Here is a 23,196-nt window from a genome sequence, read left to right on the forward strand (position 1 = left end):
ATGTAATACAAGAGCTCTAGCAGATTAACAATAATCAAATTAATCATTCAAGACAAAAATTATTTTGAAGGCAGCTTTTTGTCAAAGTGAAAAATCTCTTCCTAAAGAAGTTTTCATGAGAAGTCTCAAAGGCCAAATTTGGTGTGGTTGGTTATTCATGAGAGACATTAGCTGCAATATCCATCATTCAAAAAGAGTCAGCTCTAACCTAATAAAGCATAAGTGCAGCTAAGAAGCATCTTGTGATTAAATGCAAGATTTAAAAATTGTACTTTATGAATTGTTCTACTGAAGATGAATATGCGGCCTGTATATGCAACCATGAGATATTTTAAATGTCTCAGACACCAGTTCATCTTGATATGATGTACCCTGCAAGCTGGATAACCATACAATAACTTCATCTAACAGAGTATGTATAAAGAAATGGCCAAAGCTTGCTATTGTGAATGAGAATAAAGAGGGGGTATAGAATGACTGCCTGGAAAAATTCTGTCACTGACAAGTTTGTGGGATGACTAGGTCACACCAGAACACAAGTAGGGCAACCAGTCGGGAACAAGTAAACCATGCAGAGCTCAAAACTAGTTTTAGGATTTTCAGGCTCATATAACCACTGTATTAGAGGGAGGATAGTCCAGCGGTTAGATATTTAGCCTAGGACCTGAGTTCAGTTCCCAGAGACCCCCTCCCGTGTCACTTTTGGGGGGAGGGATAGATCAGCGGTTTGAGCATTGGCCTGCTAAACCCAGAGTTGTCAGTTCAATCCTTGAGGGGGCCACTGAGGAATCTGGGGCAAAAATTGGGGATTGGTCCTGCTTTGAGCAGGGGGTTGGACAAGATGATCTCCTGAGGTCCCTTCCAACCCTGATATTCCATGATTTTATGATTAAACACGTCTAATTTACAACCAAGTTATTCTTCAACCAAGATCCAATATTCTTCTTGCTAAACAGAAGCAGGTGCAGTGTATCTGAAATTGATCTAGAGTGAAAGAGTGGGGCAGGTACTGTTTTATTACTTCTTTGTACAGTGCCTACCACAATAGGTCTTCCTGCCAATCTAGGGTTTTTTGGGTTTTTTTGTTTTAATAAAGTCACATAATTACAGTATGTCAAATTGTAATGGGACCACACAGTACATAACAACAGTGCTGGACTTACCTATCTGAAGTCTTTTGACGACCTGTAGAATGCAAAGGTATCTCCTAAACAAGAGGATTTGTGAGTGAGTTATACATTTCATAAACTGGAAAAAATATTTTACATGGCTGATAAGAGAAAGCTAGTTTGACACAGTGATACAGCACAAGTGGGAGGAACTCAACTGACAACTCATACTGCAGCACTTTGTTCCCCAGTAGGCAAGCAGACACAGAGGAGCTGCAGAGGTGTTGTGTACAACATTACATGGTATTTGATTAGCATATAAGTATGGGTTAGCTGAGAGCAAGATGCATCTCTTTCATTTACTTTTCAGCACCAGAAGACCAAAGATTCAAACACCATACCGTAACTTGGTGTTATGTAAGCAGTGAGGGGGAAAGGAGATGCTGCAGAGTTAGAGATGCTATCCTTCAGAGGAGACATTAAAGTGAGATCTCTTTTGGGTCTAGTGGGTCCTCAGGTGAAAGATAAGATACAAAAAGGACAGAGGATAACTGTGATGCACTGGAGACAATATCACCTCTCTCAGTAAGATGAGCTTAATGGTTGGTTGATTTATTTACTTACAGTCATTGCACTCCCATGGCCCGGATTCAGCAAAGCACTTAATTAAAATAAAGCCGGACATCAATAGAATTTACATGTGCACTAAAGTTAAGCATGGGCTTAATTACTTGGCAGAATCAGGGCCTAAATTGCTACCTTTAAAATCCTCTCTGAAATTCCAGGAGTATGAAAAGGAGAATAAATCCTGTTTTATTCTTTCACGTTAGCACTGTCAAGATAATTAAGGTTCCCATTGGGAAAAGCAGTCGTGGCCCCCTCCAGACTGGGGCTACGCTTTAAACTGATCCAGAAACTGAAGCTGGTGCAGGATGCAGCAATCTTCTTGTTACATGATTAACCGTTCCATTCATCCTGTGCTCAGTTATCTGCACTGGCCCATTCATTTCTGGGTTGATTCCATGGTGTGGTTATATGATCACTGGTGTGTGTGTATGTTGCCTTCCTGCTTCCTACTCCCTATCCCTGTTTTGTTTTCTGGTGCCCTCTCCCTGAACTCAGTGTTTCTATTCCTGCTTAAGGCTGTGGGTGTGTATGCATTGCACTGGGCATCACACCCCCCTCCCACCCACCCACCCACGCACACCATGCAGTGCCAATCCAACCATCACCTTTCTTTGTCTCCCACTTGGAGCTGAGGAGTCACTGCTGACACTTTCTCTGTGGTTCAGGTGGGCAAAGGGCCTGGCTGCTCCCCAGGACTCCAAATAACGTGTCATACGGACAGAGGCGCGCATCTTCAGCCCATCGTTCACTCGTGTTTTAGGGAGATGATTATTCAACGTCTGCTGTTTTGACTAAAAGTAAGAGACACACACATTTACATACCAAAAAAAAAGTACACAGCACTCTGAAGCTCTGTTGGATTGTACCTGAGAGCCACACAAATATGTAGGACCTTGGTTTCCAGGGACATGGCACTACATACATCAGCCAGAGTGCCATCCTTGATTCCCCATCCCCGGTCTCGTTTAACTCTAGTTTAAGCAAATCATAACAAACTGAATTGCCTGATTTCAGAGTAACAGCCGTGTTAGTCTGTATTCGCAAAAAGAAAAGGAGTACTTGTGGCACCTTAGAGACTAACCAATTTATTTGAGCATAAGCTTTCGTGAGCTGAAGTGAGCTGTAGCTCACGAAAGCTTAAGCTCAAATAAATTGGTTAGTCTCTAAATTGCCTGAGGTTCCCTGCTTTGAAAACTGCTCTGATTCAACCTTCTCGCTTTCTGGACCATGTGTAGCATCATCAGAGATCACAGAGCCTTGCAGATAGATGAAGGGGTTTCCTCACTGTCAGAGGAAAGTCAAGGTAGAATGAGACCATAAGCACGAGGTCTTGGGTACATGACACAGAGGGACCCACACAATGGTTGGGAGGAAGCTGGACAGAGTTCTATGAAGCTCAACCCTGGATTGCAACAGAGATTATGTCCTTCTGCCATGGATGTGTAGCAAAGGAACATATAAAGCCTCATAACGTCCTTTCATGTGACCAAAAGCAGCTAACACATTAGGAATAACTTGTGTAATAACAGCATCAGATCTCAGATAGTGCACTGATGAATAAGCATATCCTCACATTTTAGGCATCTCCAGGAGTGCAAGACCCATTTTAATGGAGGTATATCAGATCCCGCTGAGTATACACACAGCATAGTGTGCCAGTAAAAATCTAATCACAGAATAGCGTAAAGCACCCGATCACCTGCATGTCTTTGTAGTATCCAGTCTGTAATTTAAAATAGCTAAAGAAGATCATTTGATTTGTTTTCTGCTAATTCTTTTTCTTTCCAATCTTTGGCTACTTGGATTTAAAGGGAATTACATGGCCCCATAGTTACTAATTACAGGGAGATAAAAATTTGCATACTGCTTCAAGCTATTATTAATCAATGAGATTGTACAGGGATCACTTGATGATTGCCCTGTTCTGTTCATTCGCTTTGAAGCATCTGGCATTGGCCACTGTCGGAAGACAGGATACTAGACTAGATGGACCTTTGGTCTGACCCAGTGTGGCCATTCTTGTGTGATTATCTTGTGATTATTTGGAAGTTGTAAAAATAAGTACCACACAAACAACTTCACCTCCCCATAAAGCTGGGAGGGGTGGTGGTGGGGGAGAGAAAGAGATTACATTACCTTAGAAATGTTATGTACCTTTTAAAAAATAGCACATCTGACAACTGCATTGTATTTGTATACAACATGTCTGTCGGGAGGTGTATCTAGGTATGGTAATAAGTACTAGACACCAAGCATGCAAGAGAAAAAGCAGGTTGTTATTTATTCAACATTTCATAGAATTTCGAACTCTCAATTGTTCGCTGAACACACACCGATATTTTGGTCTCCGTAAAAAAGCATGATTATGGTCAGAAATGTGATCTGTGAAAAAGGCACCTTTCTTACCCAATAGAGCAGTCATCCAGCTCTGTATATTCACAGTCCTATCTGTTTGCCTTACTGACTAAGATAAAATTCTGCTCTCAGTACCACCTTCAGAGAAATCAATGGCACTTAAACAAGCAGAACTAAGGATATAATTTAGAGCTATGGAAGAGGGAGTTCAATTCTATTCTGGCTGAGGTATTAACTGTAAACTAAATTTTAACTACAGACTCTTTACTACTGATGACGCATAAGGGAGAAAGGACCCAGCTTGGTTTTAGATCTCAAGTGGATTTTTCAGGACTAGCAGTTTAGGGACAAAAAACAAAAATATACTTTCACTTGGGGCTTGTCTAGACTGAGAAAATTTAACCTGGAACATTCTATGGTGCGTTTTTATTTTCCCCCAAAACGCTTTTCAGAATACCAGTTTAACTGCATGGTGGGTGGCAAAGATCATATTCTTTAAATTACAGACAGTTTGAATGGCCTGTTCTGGCAGTATCGCTGAAGAGACAAATTTGAAAAATGGCCCGTGACAGTTCATATCCCCACATTCACCATTTTTACAAAACTCTTTTGTAAAATGATTTTGTACAAAATGCCTTATGAGAGATCATTTGAAAACTCATAATCTGTTGATCATTATTGTCCTGGTAAAATGTGTATGACAATGTTATATGTAAAATTGCATGTCTACTGTATGACATTCCTGAGACACGTTCCCATTTCAAGAAAGCAGGCACAAACCAGTTCCTCAGAGACAAAAGGCAAACTGACGCCTCAGCCAACAAAATGTCAACAAAATGAAATGGACTATCATCCAGCTAAGCAGCCATTCTTTGGCAGGAAAAAGGGTGTGAGCAAGAAATGTACAACTTGGCAAAGGAACAGCTGGAAGTTCCCGTGCAATCAGACTTTGTCTCCTGAGCCGCAGCTGGAGAGGATTTTCAGAGAAGAGAATTGCTATAAGAGAGGGGAGCAAACTCCCCAGATCTCTCTCTTCATTTCTACTCACAGCATCGATGACAACACTTGAAAGATAAAGGAAACATCATCGGACTGGGGACTCGGGCAGCTGCTTCACTCACCAGCATAAATTTCTTGCTCCCAAGGTACTCAGCTCAACCACAAGATACACCAAGTGGTAACTCCACCCCAAGGTGCATGTAGATTTCAGCTGAGTTAGAGGAATGAGGGGGAGAAAAGAGGGGAAGTAACCAGAGCAGGAGGACCTAAAAACAAACAACAGCTGGGGGAAGGGCAGAGGGGGGTGGTGGAGGGGAGAAAGGTGGCTCCTAGCAGATTTAGAAAGTTTCTGACGGATGCTCTAAGTGTCTGCATGCTCTGGTCTGGCTATTCATTTTTCTTACTTCTATCTGTTAAATGGGAATTTAATAGCAAACTGCAGCACTTCAGTATGATCAGTGTTTAAAGAATGGCTTCCAGGGCTATTGACCCAGAATACAGAAATGAGTGAGTTACTCATGGAGGTTATATAAAAGCATCCTAGATAGAAAGCCTAATCAAAACAACAAAGATAACAAAATCTTCTTCAGAGTCTCTACTACCTGAGCCACAGAACTCCTATCGGGGGAACATAAGAACAGCAAGAGCTGGGTTTCAACAGGAACAAAACTTTCATATTTCCGAGGGCATAACAAAGAAGGATCAGTGGTACCAGTCAACAGGGTCTGTGTACAAGAAAAAGCTACAGAAGCCAAGCTCTAGGCATATTACTTCCATAAGCAAAATGGCAAATGTTCACTCACAGTCATCCAGTTAATTAACAGTTTTGCTATCAACAGTTAATTAACGTTTTGCTACCCTAGATGGATGTCTGTTCTGTCTGCAGTGCTGAGCCAGCCCCAACTGCACTAGCATACTCAGGGAAGCTCAGGATTGACTGCAAGGGCACATAATCCACGCTCGGGGATCCCAATGAAATACAGGAACTGTTGGGTTTCATTGCAATAAACTTCACAAGCCAAGCTCTGGATGTGACATAGCAGAGCCCAGTCTCAGCTGGTATTACAGGAGTGCCCCAGATTCTCTTCTTTTGATTCTTTATTCGCTTTTCCTCATAAAACTCTCAAAACTGTTAAACACCCAAGTGACTTATTTTGCTTGTTTACAGATAGCCAGAGAAAAGCATGAACTATAGGAGGAGAATTAGATGCATCCTTTTGTCTCATTTGTAACGCTAGCACTTCATCCGGCAATGGAGTGTATTGGGGTAATAATGAAAGATAGTGAATAGCGTGAACTATTGAGGAAGGGCTAATGGTGATGAAGCCCCAGCTTGGCACTAATTCAGAGATCAATCACACTAGAGAACCCTTGTAGATATGGATTATTTTCCACTTCTGGCACACAAGAGGAGGACTGAGGAAGGCTTTAAGGAACAAAGAGGATCTCTGTTGGGCAGACAGTCTCAGTAGTTAACAAGTATTCATGTGTGACCATCACCCTTGAACATCCCCTTCTGGGGACAGCAGTAATAAATGAATGGTTAACATTTGGCTACTGAGACATCTATGGTGAAGCTACTTGTATGTCCTACACTGAACGCTATTTAAAACAAGCTTTCCTTCAAAGAGAACAGGCAGATCAATTTCATAATTATTTGCTTTAGGAGCTTCAGACATTTTTGAGATGGACTTTATGGCAGAGTTTTTCCTTTGAAATTCAGGATTATTATATAGTTTAGCTTTATGCGAAGCCTTTATCCTGAAACTGCTTTGCATGACACACACACATCAAATAATAGATACGCATGCATTTTTGTTCCTCTCTAGTAGCTGGCCCACGTAAGACATTTGTAAGTCAGCTATTGCCTTCAAGCTACTGGACCTTTAACTCAAACAGTACAGGCACATGCTTTTAGATCCAGAGGTCCTACATTCAAACCACACAGATGACCCATATTCTCTCTCTCTCACACACACACAAATAATATTCCTGAACTAAAACACACACACACACACACACACACACATTTTAAATGTAGACACATACCCTTGGGTCAATCACCAAGTAGGTTTTGATGTTCATTGCTTTAAGGTATGGGTCTCTCAGGTGTCCATTCCCTTCTTCCACTTCGTAAGCTTTGCCTAGGTGATTTAGCGTTGCTTCAGTGATGTGTACACGACTAGAGTGGGGAAAAAGAACAAAAGGCCTAAACATTCACGGAAAGGTCAGTTTAAGCAACTCATTTACATTTCAACAGCTTTGGCAGATGACTCCAGGATCCTGACAGCAGTTCAAACAGTATTGCTTATTTATGATCCTTCATGGTACATTATACAATACAACTTTATTTGTGTTGCGTCTTTCATACCATGTGTATCCCAAAACACGTCCTGGTACTAAGTAATACATGAAAGTAAATAGCAGAGGGATAGAGAAATTAAGAGGTGCAGGCAAGGTAGAAGAAATATCATCAATGAAGATTTGATGACTGACAAGGCAAAGAGACAAAGGAAGGTTGTTCCAGATGACAGGAGCTTCAGAGAATGCGCTGTCTCTCTCGCACACAAAACAATAGTTAAAACTGTGTGGAGGGATGAGTCCTGTGCTAGACAGGCAGAAGGAATATCAGCAAAGTGGACTGAAGTAAATCCATGGAAGGTTTAACAACAAGGAGGGCAATTCTGAACATGTATTTTTTTTTCCTGGAGAGAGAAATCAGAAGCACAGCAGCAACAGTGCAGGTCTCTGAACAGGATCTGCTAATACTCCCATGCATTCATTCTGATCACAGGAGCCTTGTCTTGAATATTTCGTTGCACCAGGTAATCACATAGAATCAGGTGTTTGTGCAAACCCCTTCTATAGAATTGCACAATAAAAGACATTCCAAATAATTAAATGTATTAATATAATAAAATAACAATTATGATCCTTTCACTTATATGCTTCTCTGTAGCTACAGATTTACCCTATTTTATAGATGGAGTAATTTAGGCAGAGAGAGGTTAAATAGTCTGTCCAAGGTCACACAATGAATCAAATACAGAGCTGGGAAGAGAACCCAGTCACTGACTTTAAAATGGAGTTTGTGAGAGGGTTCTGATGGCTTACCCAATTACAGCAAGGAGGAGGTTAAGGGCAGTTCCCCACTCCCCTTCCCTGCACATGTGCTCAATGGAAGGGTTGGAGACTGCTGACCAATCAGATTTCCCAGGAGGAAAGGTAGCTCTTTGGGAGTCAATAGGTGAGAATGCCTTGGAGCAGGGAGGGCTGAACCCAGTCCTGACTGCACCTAGGGTGACCAGATGTCCCAATTTTATAGGGACAGTCCCAATTTTGGGGTCTTTTTCTTATATAGGCTCTTATTACGCCCCACCCCTGTCCCGATTTTTCATATTTGCTGTCTGGTCACCCTAACTGCACCTGACCCCACAGCGACTAGAGATGTTTCTGTTTTATTTACTGGTAACTGGCCTATGAGACTATTTTGCTGCAATTCTTACCTCAGCTTTAACCAGCCTAAGAGGACTTTCTAAAATGAAATTTTATAAGATGCCCTAAATCATTATGTGTGTCCAGTAGCAATTGTAAAATGCTAGGTGACACCCCAAAATTAACCAGGGCTTATTTAGATTCAGTCTCCCATTCAGCAAATTCTTTAGGGATTTCCAATAGATTGGAAGCATTCAAATGCAACATCTGTTAGACAGTATCTTGACTGAAGAATTTGCTCAGCTGCATATGACGATTAACAACATCAGATGCTTTTTTAAGCCTACAGAATAAATGCAGCACACTTCAGACCTTGATGCAAGCATGTCTTCTGTCCTTCACTTAAACTCCCATTGTAAAGTAAAGGTCAGTATCATACGGACTATATTGTTTATAAGATTACAATCGTCAGGTCACAACAAGAGCTGGTCATAAAAGTTTTTCTATATATTTAGAAACAAGAAAGGAAATATTTAGACAATTTCTGAAATGATTAAGGGAGCTTTATTTGCTCATGGACATTACTTGAGCCTCACTGAAAAAGGGACAGGCATATAATGCCAACTGCAGCCTCAATGCCGTTTTTGGTCACTTCCACAAAAGGGTAAATATACTCTCCCCTCCTCACCCAGCCTTGAAGACAAAGAGGCTACTCGCAGTAAGGATTGCAGGGCTGGGCCTAAACTAGTCAATGTTTTTTAAGTCAGCCTGGTCTTCAGATGAACAAAAAAAGCTATTAAGCTAAATTACAACAAGAGTGACGTTTCAAAGGTTACGGTAAAACACGTTCTGATCTTTCAGACACATGCAGAAATGGCCATCAGTAACCAGCTCAGCAACACCAAAAGCTTTCAAAAAATCATTCAGAAGCACAGAAAAGAAATGAGGTCACATTACTATGATACAAATAACTCTGCTTTAGGTCAGAAGCTCATGTTTCCATAGAAAAATGGCTATTTGGGTACACCTCAAAGTATTTTTGGCTGCATTTGTACAGGGACACTGAAAATTGAGAACTTTAAAAAAAAATTCACCAGTAAACTAATAACCAAATACACCTGCAGATCATTTGCAATAGCTATTACATTGTACAGAGAAAAAAATCAGATAGCCAAACAAAAAAGAAACTCCACACCCTACAGTAAAATGAACAAACATAGTCAATTTGGCATATAATTCTGTTATAGTGTGGGGTTTTCCATAGTGCTCAGTGTCTGCCTAGCTACTCCCCATGAAATAAAACTTCCATTGACTGCAGTGACAGCAAACTTAGCCAACACTGTGTGTTTATGGGAATCTCACTCACGCTGTGATTTTCTTCACAGGAGCTGTGTAACAAGCAGCCTCCCTGTGAGGCTACGCCATAACCCCTGTGACACAAAATGTCCCCTTTTGTCAAGTAGTGTAAATTTTGAACCCCATGACGACCCAGTGCTACGCACACGTAGAAAGTGCAGTATTACACGGTGCTATTTCAGCACCAGCGGGCCAACCCAAACCAGTCGTGATATTAAACAGAGAATTAAACATACGCTTGTAGAAGGGAACAGAGCCATCAAAGCTTTATGATGTGGTTATGGTCCTAAAATGGACTGTAAAAATGCACCTTCTGACTCCCTCACTGTATTTGGAGTCATGCTAGCTTGCTTTACAGGCAAAAAAAAAAAAAATCTTTACAATTCTGTACTCCTGTTAGCATTGCAGAGTCAACAGAGCACACAAGCAGTGTGCTCGATTCTACTGCGGCTGGCACATCACAGCCACAACTGGTAACTAAGCAATTACTTTACATTCTGGCTCAGCCACCTTCACCAGTAGACAACTCAACTTTCAGATTCCCTGTTGAGTCTGCAGGGCTCTTTCTCCATTAGTAAACCTATTTTACTACTCTAAGCTGAGCAATCTGTAGTCACTCAGGCAGGTGGTAACAAGGAACCACCCCTCAAGACCGAGCTATGCTTTAAGGGTTTTTTAATGGCAATCGTAGATTTATATAAAATTGTCATTCCACAAAACATTGATAGATTTGCACAGGCTATGAAAGCCCCAGAAAATTACAGAATCATTTGGGGTGGAAGAGGGAAGGGACAGAATCAACTTCCTTGGTCCTGTACAGGCTGGAGAAAAAAAAAACAGAAAAAAAAAACAGTTTTCTTTGATAAATCCTGTCCACAGTGCATGCTCTATCTCTCACTCTCTCTTGAGAGCAGCAGCTATAAAGTATCATCTTGTGAGATAATGCTGTAAATTACAAAACTAAAACCCCATAAGTGTATCTCTAGATTACACAAGCATCTGACTCAAGGTAATAAAATTGCTGTTCTAATCCATTTTAGACAGAAGTAGCATGGTTCAATGGCTAGGACACTGGCTGAGAGCCAGGAGACCAGGCTTTCATTTCTAGCCCTCCCACACACCTGCTGTGTAGTTTGGACAGGTCACTGCACTTCCTCATGCCTTTGTTCCCTCTTCAATATTGGTTTCTCTTGTCTGTTTAGACTTTAAACTCTTTTGGGCAGGGCATGTCTCTTACTACATGTACGTACAGAGCCCAGCACAAAGGGGCCCAGCCCTCAGTTGGGGCATTTAGGTCCTACTGTAATTCAAACAGTTAATAATACGAGTGTGTGCAAGCCCAGGACATCTTTATTTGTTTTGTTTTTTAAAAACAGAATTTGGGGTATTTTATAATCACAATTTCAAATATTACATACACTGCAACACAGAAAAACACTAAGTTGGTATTCTTTCTGAATAAGGGAAATAATAAATGGTTGTGTTTTAAAGAATATTTACATTTCATGTTATTTTTAGTAAGTATCTCAGATAGGCAGCTTGAACTAATGGATAGACCACTGCACTGGGAGTCTGGAGACCTACGTTCTATTCCCACATTCCACACTGCCCAGCTGGGTGATGTCAGGCAGGTCACTTTACACCTCTGCCTCAGTTCCCCCAACTATAAAAATATATAAACATGCTTACTACCTTCTTTTGTAAAGTGCTTTGTGATCTATAGATCAAAAGTGCTATTAATTATTATTATTAATTATTATAGACAAACTACACACAACCTACTGTTTATACATCATAAGGCTGCATTTTTATCTCGGTTTTCTGGATCTCTCTCTAGATAAATGTATCACTCACACTTGATTTAAATCATCAGTAGAAACACTAAGTAAATATACAGCCTTGTATTGCCTACAGAAGCTGTGTATGTGTTTTCATCTCAATTCACAAATACAGATATAATATATCTTAATGTACAACTTGAATCAAGTCAGTTAGCATATAATAAAACACAGTTTCAGGGATTCAAGAAAGGTCAAGAGCTATATAAGAGCATTATATCTCACATAAGATCAGAGTTCTATGGATTAGGTGAGAAATTATTTAGAGACAAACATTTTTCACAGTAGAACTGGACAGACATTTTTGCCGATTTCAAACCTTCATTATTTAAAATAAGTGTAGCAGCCCAACACAATATAATGAAATATTGAAATAATATAAAAATAATCACTGTAGAACTGAAGAAACAGCCAAAACAAATATTCTTACCCAGGTATTCCTGAGGATTCCATACGATTAGCTAAGGAAACATCGTGAGACCACACATCATACTGCCATTTCCGGAGTCCAATCACGCCACAAAGCACATTCCCAGAATGGATACCAACTCTCATACTGATGTCCACTCCAGTGGCTTCTTTCACTTGTCTTGGGGGAAAGGGGCAGAGGGGAGAAAAAGCAGAATATAAGCTATCTGCCCCACATATATACATTACTTACTCGGGTTTGATTTCCTCCACTCACTAAAAGCAGGTGTGAAACTTAGAATTGCTGAAGACAGGAGGGGGGAAAAATGTGGTGATTTATTAAAAGTATCCTAAGATTTTATGGAGACTTCCTCTGATTTGTGCATCTGAAGCTTTTCTAATTTTATTGCATAGAATAATACCGTTACTATGGTCTCCTGAATACAGGGTAGACAAATAGATTGATTCTCAGCTCACAGCACAGCGATTCAGAACAGCAATTAAGATTAGAATACACACAAGGCTCATTTTCATAATGAAAAGAAACATGCACTTAGGATGGGATTGTCAAAGCCCTACGAAGTGGTCTAACTCTGCTCCTACTGAAGTCAATGGGTACAAAGTTAAGCCAACTTTTGGCTACCCCTTGGCACTGTCACAGCTAAAATATACAAGAAAGGAGAATTAAATCCTAGGAACTTAAATGTAATTTACACCCAAAAAAAACATTTTATGTTATGTGGATGTTAGGCTGCTGCTAGAGTTTAAATGTTGTGAAGTGTTCTTAAACACATGTCCTTTCTATTCATGCTGGGGTTAATAGAGGCTGTAGGTGGTCGCATGGCAGTATTTGAAAGAGTTGGCAGTAACTTCAGTTGTCCTAGCCAACTTTCTTCTCTTTAATATAAGCAACAACATAGTTTAATTACCTTCACCGCTGAAATTTAAGCCTGAACATAAGATGGTGCTGGAACGTAATAACTAGTCAATCCATTCTCACTGTGTAACCTTAGAATGAAACGTTACAGAATCCCACATTATTGTGGGAAGGGAACCATACCTTTGCATTACCACCTTGACACCTGACCTTGCACTCCTTGTGCATCCAAATCTGCATTCCTTCTGCACACATGGAATGCAAGACCAGGCCTGGTACACTACCCTTTTCTCCTCCTCAATACATTTTGTGTGCTAAGCAATAGAAATAATAAAAGGTATGGTGACTGCTCTAGATATGTGGAAACAACTCTTTTTAAACCAAAAATAAAGGGGGCTTGTCTATATAGCACTGTCAAAGTGCATTAGACGAGTGTGATTTGTAGAGCACAACACATCAGAGTGCTTTAACTGCACTGCGTAGATCCTGCTGGCATGCTCTAAAAGGTGTCTAGTTCATGCTAATGTAGACCCTCCAGCAGGGTCTACATGGGGCAGTTTAAGCACAACACGTCAAAGTGCTTTATAAATTACACCCCTCTGATTGCACCAGGCAGGCATCCCCAAAGGAATACTATCATCATCAAGCAGACTTTGCTATTTTTGGTCTTATGGATTTATGATAAATCATGTATAACTAAAAATAATAAATTGGCCTTAAAGTATTTCATTCAGCATTTTATTCTCTTCTGATTTCATCTCCTTCCTATATAAGCCATGGAGACCCATGATGTTCTGCTCTCATAATACATACTTTGTTTATAGAAAAGAGGCTGGAGCCATTCGAACTTGACACATGCAAAATGAAATAGTGTAAGTGATACAATAGTTAGTGAATCCACTCTAGACTGTCCACACAAAAGACTAAGAACGATCTTACCCAATGGCTTCATGACCTTTTTAAAAAAAAAAAAAAAAATCCCAGCCCTACATTTCTAAGGTGCTTGTCTATTTTCTGAGTGTCTATAGGTTAAAAGGTCCTTTTTACAGAATACATACTTTATAGCTTCACACATGTCGAGTCCCATTTTCACACAGTTCCGGGCATGAACTGGTAAGGACACAGGTAGGCCTGAGACACAGTAATAACAGTCTCCCAGAATTTTTATTCTCATGCATTCATTTTCCTGAAAAATAAGGAGAAAGAAACATAACAGGAAAAAAGCACTGCTTATATGCATCAGTACATACCCAGAGTACATAACAGGAGACATCACTTGTTAATGTCACTTTGAGAAAAGTTAGGCAGGAGATGGTAATAGCTCATCTTAATTAATTAGCCTCTTACAGTTTGTATGGCAACTTCCACCTTCTCTGTGTGTATGTATAAATATATCTTCTTACTATATGTTCCATTCTATGCAGCCGATGAAGTGAGCTGTAGCCCACAAAAGGTTATGCTCAAATAAATTGGTTAGTCTCTAAGGTGCCACAAGTCCTCCTGTTCTTTTTGCGGAGACAGACTAACACAGCTACTACTCTGAAACCTGTCTTTATGAAATTAAAATCACTACTATTTTCCTGACATTTCTGCACCATTTTGCAAGAAAATAGGTTTTGCTTCAACAATTTATTTGGGAATGTTTATGCGTCCATATTACTGCTCTCACAAAATATCACAAAAACTTCAGGCAATGTTTGAATGCAATCAGGCAAAACAACACTGGAGAAAGTTTAATTGAAACATTTCCACAATTTTGTGAAGTCCAAAATACATATGTATTCAGCTGAGCCTTCATATCGACAGATGCGAATCACAGGACATAAGGTAACCTATAAAATATATTAATAAATCAGCTGTAGAGTATTTTGAGATGTTTATCAACTATTATACAAAAATAAATTAATCTGTTTTATAAAGGCAATTCAGCTGTTACTTTTTTTGAACCTAAAGAACCATTACAAACAATGCCCATAGTTATCCTTTCAATTCATTTTAATTTTAAAAAAATCTATGCTTATTTTACTGATTTTATATATTTTTATCCTGCGGCATAAAAAACCCACGCAACTGAAGTAACAGTTGTATCAAGCCATGTGTTCATAAGGGTTGTCATACAAAAATATAGCTCAAATAAGAAGGTTAGTATTCTCCAGAGCTTGCAAAGCTGTAATTACAACTCAACTCCTGGAAATACTATATGAAAAATTAGAAGTGTGGGGAAAAGATCATTTATTGTTTACAAGGCTCTAATGTGTGCTATTTTAGCACAAGGGATACAGTACATTCAACAATCTAATTTACCCACATCCATCAAGATTTAATTTAATTACTTTGTTAAGGATTCTTCTCTTTCAATTATTTATAGCATAATTACACAATACTTTAACATCAGCATAATCCCCTATTCTAGAATTTACAACTTCTCCTGTTTACTTCCTGGAAAGCTTTAGAACTTTACAAACTAAATGAGGTTTTTCCAACCCCATTAAATTCTTCTAACTATGCTTCAGTTTGTTACATATACCCAAATATGCTCAGTTTATAAATCAAACCACAATCTTTAAAAAAATCAAGGATTGGAAGTTCTGAAAGCCAGGCTTTGGTCTTTCCTTATTCTTCATCAGAAATAAATTTCTAGAACCAGAACGTGGCTGGCATTTACTTCTTGTACATTACAGGACAAAATAAAATGCAGCTTTACTCTTTTGAAGCTATATTAGCTCCATAACACGGACAGTTGGAAAATCATTAGATAGGACTCTCAACAGCCTTCCACCCAGTCCAGGACAAGGAGATGCAAGTGGAACAGTTTTAAAGGAGTAGCCGAGTTAGCTGAATAGCAAACCAGGGAGATGCCAGAGTTAGCCAGGAACATAGCAGTTCCTAAACACGTAAAGCTCATTCTATGCTACAGTCTTAAGTTCTGGTCATCAGGACGTTTGAGATCACGTCTGTATATAAAGAGGTGTTTATCAACTATGCAAGTTAGGGCAAGAAGTCATTTGCATACATTCTCCAGATTTCTGAGCCTTCAGTTTTAATAGGCATGTTCTTGCTGGACACTGCAATCCACATTTTATAATTTGTTCCATATTTATCATAGGTACAGACAAAAGTAATTTTGAGAACGTTGGCAGACAGCCCATGCTATCACAAGCAGTATTTTTACCAACATAGTTTCCCCTTTAGCTATATTAATTTGACGTTTTTGGCACAATAGTCAAAGGTAGATTGGTCTGAAATTCTTTACCCATTTGCTTCATAAAAGTATATCAAAAGCAGATGTTAAAATGATTCATTCTGCCAGCCTAAGGTCAAATTGTATATACACAAATGATTAATTACAGGGAAAACAGGACAAAATATTCTATAATGTGACTCAATCACTACATTATACTGCAAATATAATTCCACTCTAAAAAAAATTAATCAAATAGCGCAAACCCCTTTTTCATGCTACATTGTTTTATATTGTACAGTTCCCAATGTTCAAATTTTATTACTGTATTACATAACTAAAATATCCCAATATTTGCACTTCATACAGTGCTCTTTAGAGGACTTCAAAGCATTTTAGAAATGTTAAGGAATTCAGCATTGCAACCCCCTGTGAGGTTTTGCAGATAAGTATTACTGCTCCCATTTTCCCGGTGTTTTTCCTAACTTGGAGATGGAGGTAACTGGGCTGAGTGGAGCCTACCAAAGCTTGCAAAACACGAAGAGTTAGGGAACTCACCCAGAAATCCACAGTGATTCAGCAGAAGAGCTGAAAAGTGGAATCCCAGAGAACTATCCTGGTTTCATACCACAAACCCTCCTCCTGGCACTCAAATAGCTTTCCTGGTTCTTTTAGAGATTTTTAAATCAATTTTGCCTTTTGCTGGGATTTTTATTAGCTTGAAAGTCAGGCCAAGCAGAATCTCCAGCGAATACTTCCTATCCTGTGTTTTGCATCACCCAGACTTCCCAGCGCAGGAGGACTCACTCCCAGGAGCTTGGAACTAGTAGTTTTCTAAGAGTGGCATTTACCCTCATTCACATAATGAAGAGCAACACTTACCTTTGCAATTTGATCAAACTTCCCAAAGAGCTCATTCAGCATCACTACCAGCTCCTTTGGAGAGCAGTCGCTAGCCAGACGAGTGAATCCCACAATGTCTGCATACAGGATGCTGGACAAGGACACACTATTTAGTCACATTTTAATGATCTTTGTTTTCTCATAATAATATGGAGATTTAATTGCACTGTGGTTCAATACTAAAGATCTCTAACAGAGCACCTCTCTCTCTGGGTTTGTTTTTATTTAAGTTTAAAATACAGCATGCTAGTCTAGGGCCCACAGTCTTCAAACAAGCTCACTCTGGCATGAAAACACATTAAAAAAAAAAACACCTGACTTTACCCAGTCCAGGATGTGGATTTGGACAACTAAAGAGGGTAGGTAATTGGGGTTTTTTACCATTACAATGAAAAAAAGAAATCCCAAATCTGGCAAAATAACTTCAAACCAGTTCTCTTCCCTCCTCTCACCTTGGCAGATGTGTTCAGAGCATCTGAACATAAACTCCTCATTCAGCCTGTCTAATCCCAACCATGACACTCCTCACCATCAGTAAATAGACCAAGTATTAAAAAGCAGAAGCATGTCTTAATGCAGCCATTTGTCAAGTTTCTTTACTTACCTAACATTCTGATGCCTTTTCACATACAGACTATGGAAGTTGTTATCATGCATTTGCCTATCGTCATTGGTTTCCTTCAGTCGCTCTATGATGGCTAGTTTCATTCCCATTGAGATATGAGCTGGCAGTATAGATAAAAGCAAGCTTTCCTGAGAAGAAAAAAGATTTAATAATGTAAAGTTATTTGAAATGCCATGTTAGGAATCTCAGTGTGTTAGAAAATTATTGGGGGAAGATTAAAAAAGAAGTCTCCTTAATTTAGCAGTTTCTGAGTGTTGCAGCTCAGGCTTTCAATAAAGGATTCTTTTTTCTGCTCTCGAGAGTTATGAGTGTATGCATTTTTTTTTTAAATATTACATGCACCTCAGTTTACCCGTTTGACATTATCCTGCCTGAAGGCAACAAAGGAGGCTGTACGGGGGAAGCAAACAGCAATTGAAACAATGACAAAGGGAACAACGTGGGCAGCTATTAATTGGAGAATGCCCCTGCTTGGCTCCCTCCAGGTTAGCAAAAGTTTACTCTTCCACCAACGAGTATACTAAACCCTTAAAGATGATGGCCTACGCAGAAAGGAGGTTTGAGTGAGCCGTCAACATGCTGACAGAGACCCATACTGACAGAAAGAGACACAAACAGCATCAAGCTGTCTGTTTTTCCTAACTTGGAGATGGAGGTAACTGGGCTGAGTGGAACCTACCAAAGCTTGCAAGGAAAAATTCAGGGTAAGTAAGGGGATATGCATGTATAGGCCTTTTTTGTTTTAGACATTTGTTTTGTTTTATACATTTGCTCTGTGTGCTTTGTACCTTTGGGTGAACAAATGCTTTGTTTGAGGAAGCTGCTTCTGTGTCACTGCAACGTTATTTCAGAGTAACAGCCGTGTTAGTCTGTATTCGCAAAAATAAAAGGAGTACTTGTGGCACCTTAGAGACTAACCAATTTATTTGAGCATAAGCTTTCATGAGCTACAGCTCACTTCATCGGATGCAGCTGTAGCTCACGAAAGCTTATGCTCAAATAAATTGGTTAGTCTCTAAGGTGCCACAAGTCCTCCTTTTCTTTTTGCAACCTTATTCTGTCACAGGCTTCTGGAGGGAAATTTCTTACAGATACCGCTCACAGTTGGGCTTGTTTGGTGGCTGGCCCAGTAGTGTCCACTGGGCCAGGGTTGAAGGCAAGCTAGTTACCAAGCTGAGTCAGGTACTAAGGTCAAGCTGGGCCAGGGTAAAAGGCAGGAATTGGGAGCACAATCAGGCAAAAAGGAGAGATCTTTAGCAGTAGGAAGCCAGAGTCTGCATTGTTGCTCAGATGGTTCCCTAGGGCAGATTTCTTGTTTAAATAGTTGGTGTTGACCAATCAGGCAGCTGCACGGTTCTGTCGCTCATCTCTTCAGGCAGAGCTTCCTGCTGTGTCTAACCTTGCAGTAATTTTGGGATGCTGCTCTGCCTGGCTCTCCAGTAGAGTCATCAGTTGCCCAGGACCCCACAAACCTGGAGTCTAGACCCGCAAATCCTTATACTGTTAGCTTAATACAGTTGGGAAGTGGGGGCATAGGGGCTGCAGTCCAGAGATCCAGTCCCAGAGTGGTTGAACCACATGGCTCCGCCCAGAGTGAGATGCAGGAAGCCAGACCTATCACCTGAGGTATGCACTCAAGACGAACTAAACAGGGTCTCTAGCACAGCTTGCCCAGTCAGTGTGAAACAAACATTCTTCTCTCCATTTTTTGCAGTCTCCCCCTCATCAGCAGGCTTCCAGCATCTTTCGATAGACGTTCAGACTCAAAAGCTCACTCTGTAGAAGTAAGACTATAAAATATTCAAACCATCAAATTCTTCACATCATGTGCTAAGAGTTCAAACTGCCTTCCTTGCTGGAGGAAGCACCTGATTAATTCAAATCCTGGATAGGAGACTTTAAATAGAAAAGTCTACTGCCAAAATGCTAACACAACTGAGTTACTCAAGGCTATTGAGGTAGAGCCTTTTAATGGAATCCTTTCCTCAGAAATTACTAATGTTGCTCAGCTAATCGGAGATCAATAAAGCTTTGTCCCATGTGCCCAAACAAACACACGTTAATGAAATTACACCTCTGACTGGGGAACAAGTGTCAGTGGACAAGAATAAAAGAAAAGCAGGTGTATCACTGCTTTCAAGTCATCTGCTGCTCCCTGCAGAGGAATGAAACCAACAATACTCTGAAGAGCTTACCTGGAATAAAAAGGATCATAAGATCCTTCAAAGAATGAGCACACTCAGAACTGATCCAACATTCTTCTCCACAGACTGCAGAAATCCCTTTGCTGAAGCAATTAAAGGGTGGATTTAAGTTAGCCTCCTTGGCCTGGTAGACCAAGGTCGATGACCAGGAATTCTTACTGCACCCCATCACTTTGAAAATATAGTCGAATTTCACTAAAATATTGTTTTCATTTTTAAAATGAGAAAATACAGCAGAAGATGGAAAGCCACAGCAGTGGGAGTTTAGGAGGCTGACAAATGGTTCTGGGTACCAATCTGTAGCCTGTGCAGGGAGAAGGATTCTCTCTCACGTACAACACTGCATAAATAGTTATGTGTATGTGATGAATATGGATGGTGGGGAAAATGTCACCTTATTTCTGAAGCATCAAGAACTCCTCTTCCTTCTGCTGTGCAGGAGGATTAGACAGAAATATAGTTTGATCTTGTTACGGAGAAACCTACATTCCACTGCCTCCCCAAGGAAAAAGAAGCCCAAGTCTCCCTTCCCTGGTATTTTGGGAGACTTGAGGTTAGTGAACAATTAGGGTGACAACAGAACCATACTGAACATGACAGAACAGTTCTTTAATGTGAGATAATGTTACTTTACCGGTCGATGTCATTTGTTCAGAAATTAAATTGCCCTTCTCACATCTTCCTGGTTGGTGGGGCAAGGAAAATGGAAAGTGGGGAATCTGACAAACAATGTAGGGGGCAAGGAAAACTACATGTAGGCTGCAAAACTACAAGTAGGGCACCAGGACAAAAAAAAGAAAAGAAAAGGGCAAGTTACCACAGCAGGTTCAGTCAAGTGGGTTACAGAAAGCTCGATACTAGTGGAAGCTGATTAGATGCTTCCCTAGCTATCTGTGAAAAAAAAAATTAGCATTTATAGCAAGATTTTTTTTTTTTAGGGCTTTGTCATCTCATCTGGTAAGATAGGCAATAAAGGGCAGACTGGACATTAGTAATGTGGTGTCTTCTTTCCAATTCAGCCAATTCTGTCTTTTCAGCCTTCTCCTTTTAGCTCACAGTTTATGAGCTGAGATCACCATACACATGCAGCACTCTAGATCAGTGGTCTCCAAACTTTTTGGCTCGCGCTCCCCTGGGGTGAAGACCGGAAGACCTGCTGCAGGCGCACCGCTGATGGAAGAAGACCGGAAGACCTGCCCCAGGCACGCCGCCAGAGGGGAACACCAGCCGTGGACGTGCAGAGCTGCCGCCGAAGAAAAAGAACGGCAGAGTGCCGTCCAGTGGCACTCCTGCTGCCGCGCACTCCGGTTTGGAGACCACTGCTCTAGATCAGCAGTTCTCAACCTTTTCCATACTGGGACCTTTCCTTCCACTTAGCAATATGGGAAAGGCAGGATAGTTGTGACCTCAAGATAACGGTTGCAACCCCCAAGGGGAAAACCCGTGTTTCTAGATCATTTGTTCCCACACACATTTAAAGAAACACCCCAACAATCCAACCATTGCTATAAAATTTCAAAAGGTTTTCTTCTTCTTCCCCTATCTGCAATTTCGAAACCTCATTTTATCCTGAAACACTGTTTGCAAAAAAAACCACTTGGGTGTGTTTGTTAAAAACGAGTCAGCAGTGAGCCCTCCTTGGATCAATGTTTTCAGGATTGGCCTCACTGTATATGCAACAAACACAAAAACATTGTTAAGCAGCCTACAAGAGGGGAAAAGAAAGCGTGCTGTGTATAAGACTAACAGTCTGGCAATAATGGTCTTTGCTTGGTGAAGTAGCCAGAGGAGACTGCAACAGCTGAGTCTGGGTAAGTAAAATGGGCACACAGAGGTAGGAACGAAAGAGCCTTTAGAGCAGCTGATCAAGGTAGAAAAACACCAAACCCAGATAGAAAAAAAAATTCTCTGCCTATCATAAGGGGTTGCTCTTGCTGTTAGAGCTTTACAGTAACTAGCCATCAATGCTAGTTTACGACTGAATTATACAAAATTACATCTTACATCAGTATGAATGTCAAAGTTTCATAGTGTTTAATGTTACTCACTTCTATCAATGCAAAGCAAGTAATTATTTGGCACTCACAAGATGTTTTCAGTGTATTTATTTTACATAATACTGCAAAATTGTTTACTTGGTTGGCTACTTTAAAAATAGATTTCTATCGTCTCTGCATTAGCAGAAGAAGAAGAACATCTTCAAGTGCTCTTCCAAGAAAGAATAAGACTACAGAATTTCAAACATCCAACATCTGCATAAAGAAGGCAGGATCGTTGCTGAATTTAATTAAAAAGGTTTCTCATCAATACAAATCTGAAGACTAAGAATTACTTTTCTTCTGAATTGTCTGAGATTATTTTACATTTTATTATTTTAGGAAAATAGGTAAATGATTGATAATCAACTTCTGGTTTCAAATACTACGTCTAGTATGTACAGATTTGTCATTTTTTCTACGTTTTTGGACTAAGACAAACCACACACAAAGCAGCTTTCTCCCTTTAATTTCCCCCTCTCTATTGTCAGTGGCATGGTTGTTTTTGACATTAGGTGGTTTTCATAGAGATTGGACCACGCCTTTCAGTATGCATCAGTCACAAACTTAGAAAAAAAAGACACACATCACCCAAAAGAAAACACATAACTCATGTAATAGAGGCTTTTACTCACTTGTTGCCTCTTTTCAATCTTCAGTTTCATTCGGACTTGAATGCACTTTAAAGTGTATCTGTACAAATCCCATGAAGCATCTTGCATCCGATGCTTGTGAAATGCACCCATCAGGTTACCACAAAGAAAAATTACAGCATTGGCAAGTAACTGCAAGAGAAGAAAAGTGCCGCAGAAGAATTTGATTCATATTCTATACTGAAGAAACTTAAAATGTTTTTGTCCAGAACATAAGAAAAAGCTCAAGTTTTTCCCATCCTTTCACACAAGCTTTTTCAAACCACCACCAAACTTTGTGTTAGCCAACTTGCATGTGTTAAATACACGCTAACTCAATAACATGAGTACTTCTATTTAACTCATTCATGTTAGTCCGTTAAAACACAAGAGGGATTCAGTCACATAAGTTAAGGCCCATGTTTGCAGACATGTGCCTGCCACTGGGGCACGTGTTCCCAATATGATGCAGCTGTGAAAAAGGCATCTCTGATCCTAGGATGTATCAGGCGAGGCATTTCCAGTAGAGAGAGAGGTATTAATGCCATTGTACGAGGCACTGATAAGACTTCATTTAGAATACTAGAATGTGTACAATTCTGGTCACCCAT

General features: G+C 40.1%; 1 protein-coding gene across 3 annotated transcripts in view; it reads right to left on the reverse strand.

The window, feature by feature from the left end:
* ADCY7 (adenylate cyclase 7) overlaps nucleotides 1-23,196 on the reverse strand; it is a 119,045-nt gene that overhangs the window by 22,438 nt on the left and 73,411 nt on the right. For all 3 annotated transcript variants that reach the window (XM_073307661.1, XM_073307659.1, XM_073307660.2), the window contains exons 5-12: nucleotides 22,589-22,738; nucleotides 17,693-17,841; nucleotides 17,068-17,179; nucleotides 14,063-14,190; nucleotides 12,150-12,308; nucleotides 7,140-7,272; nucleotides 2,342-2,527; nucleotides 1,164-1,207 (exon numbers count right to left, since the gene is read on the reverse strand). In XM_073307661.1, coding sequence (XP_073163762.1) covers nucleotides 1,164-1,207; nucleotides 2,342-2,527; nucleotides 7,140-7,272; nucleotides 12,150-12,308; nucleotides 14,063-14,190; nucleotides 17,068-17,179; nucleotides 17,693-17,841; nucleotides 22,589-22,738 — 1,061 coding nt within the window. The remainder of the gene's footprint in view (nucleotides 1-1,163; nucleotides 1,208-2,341; nucleotides 2,528-7,139; nucleotides 7,273-12,149; nucleotides 12,309-14,062; nucleotides 14,191-17,067; nucleotides 17,180-17,692; nucleotides 17,842-22,588; nucleotides 22,739-23,196) is intronic.

Source organism: Lepidochelys kempii, chromosome 12, assembly GCF_965140285.1.
Source record: "Lepidochelys kempii isolate rLepKem1 chromosome 12, rLepKem1.hap1, whole genome shotgun sequence".
NCBI lineage: Eukaryota > Metazoa > Chordata > Testudines > Cheloniidae > Lepidochelys > Lepidochelys kempii.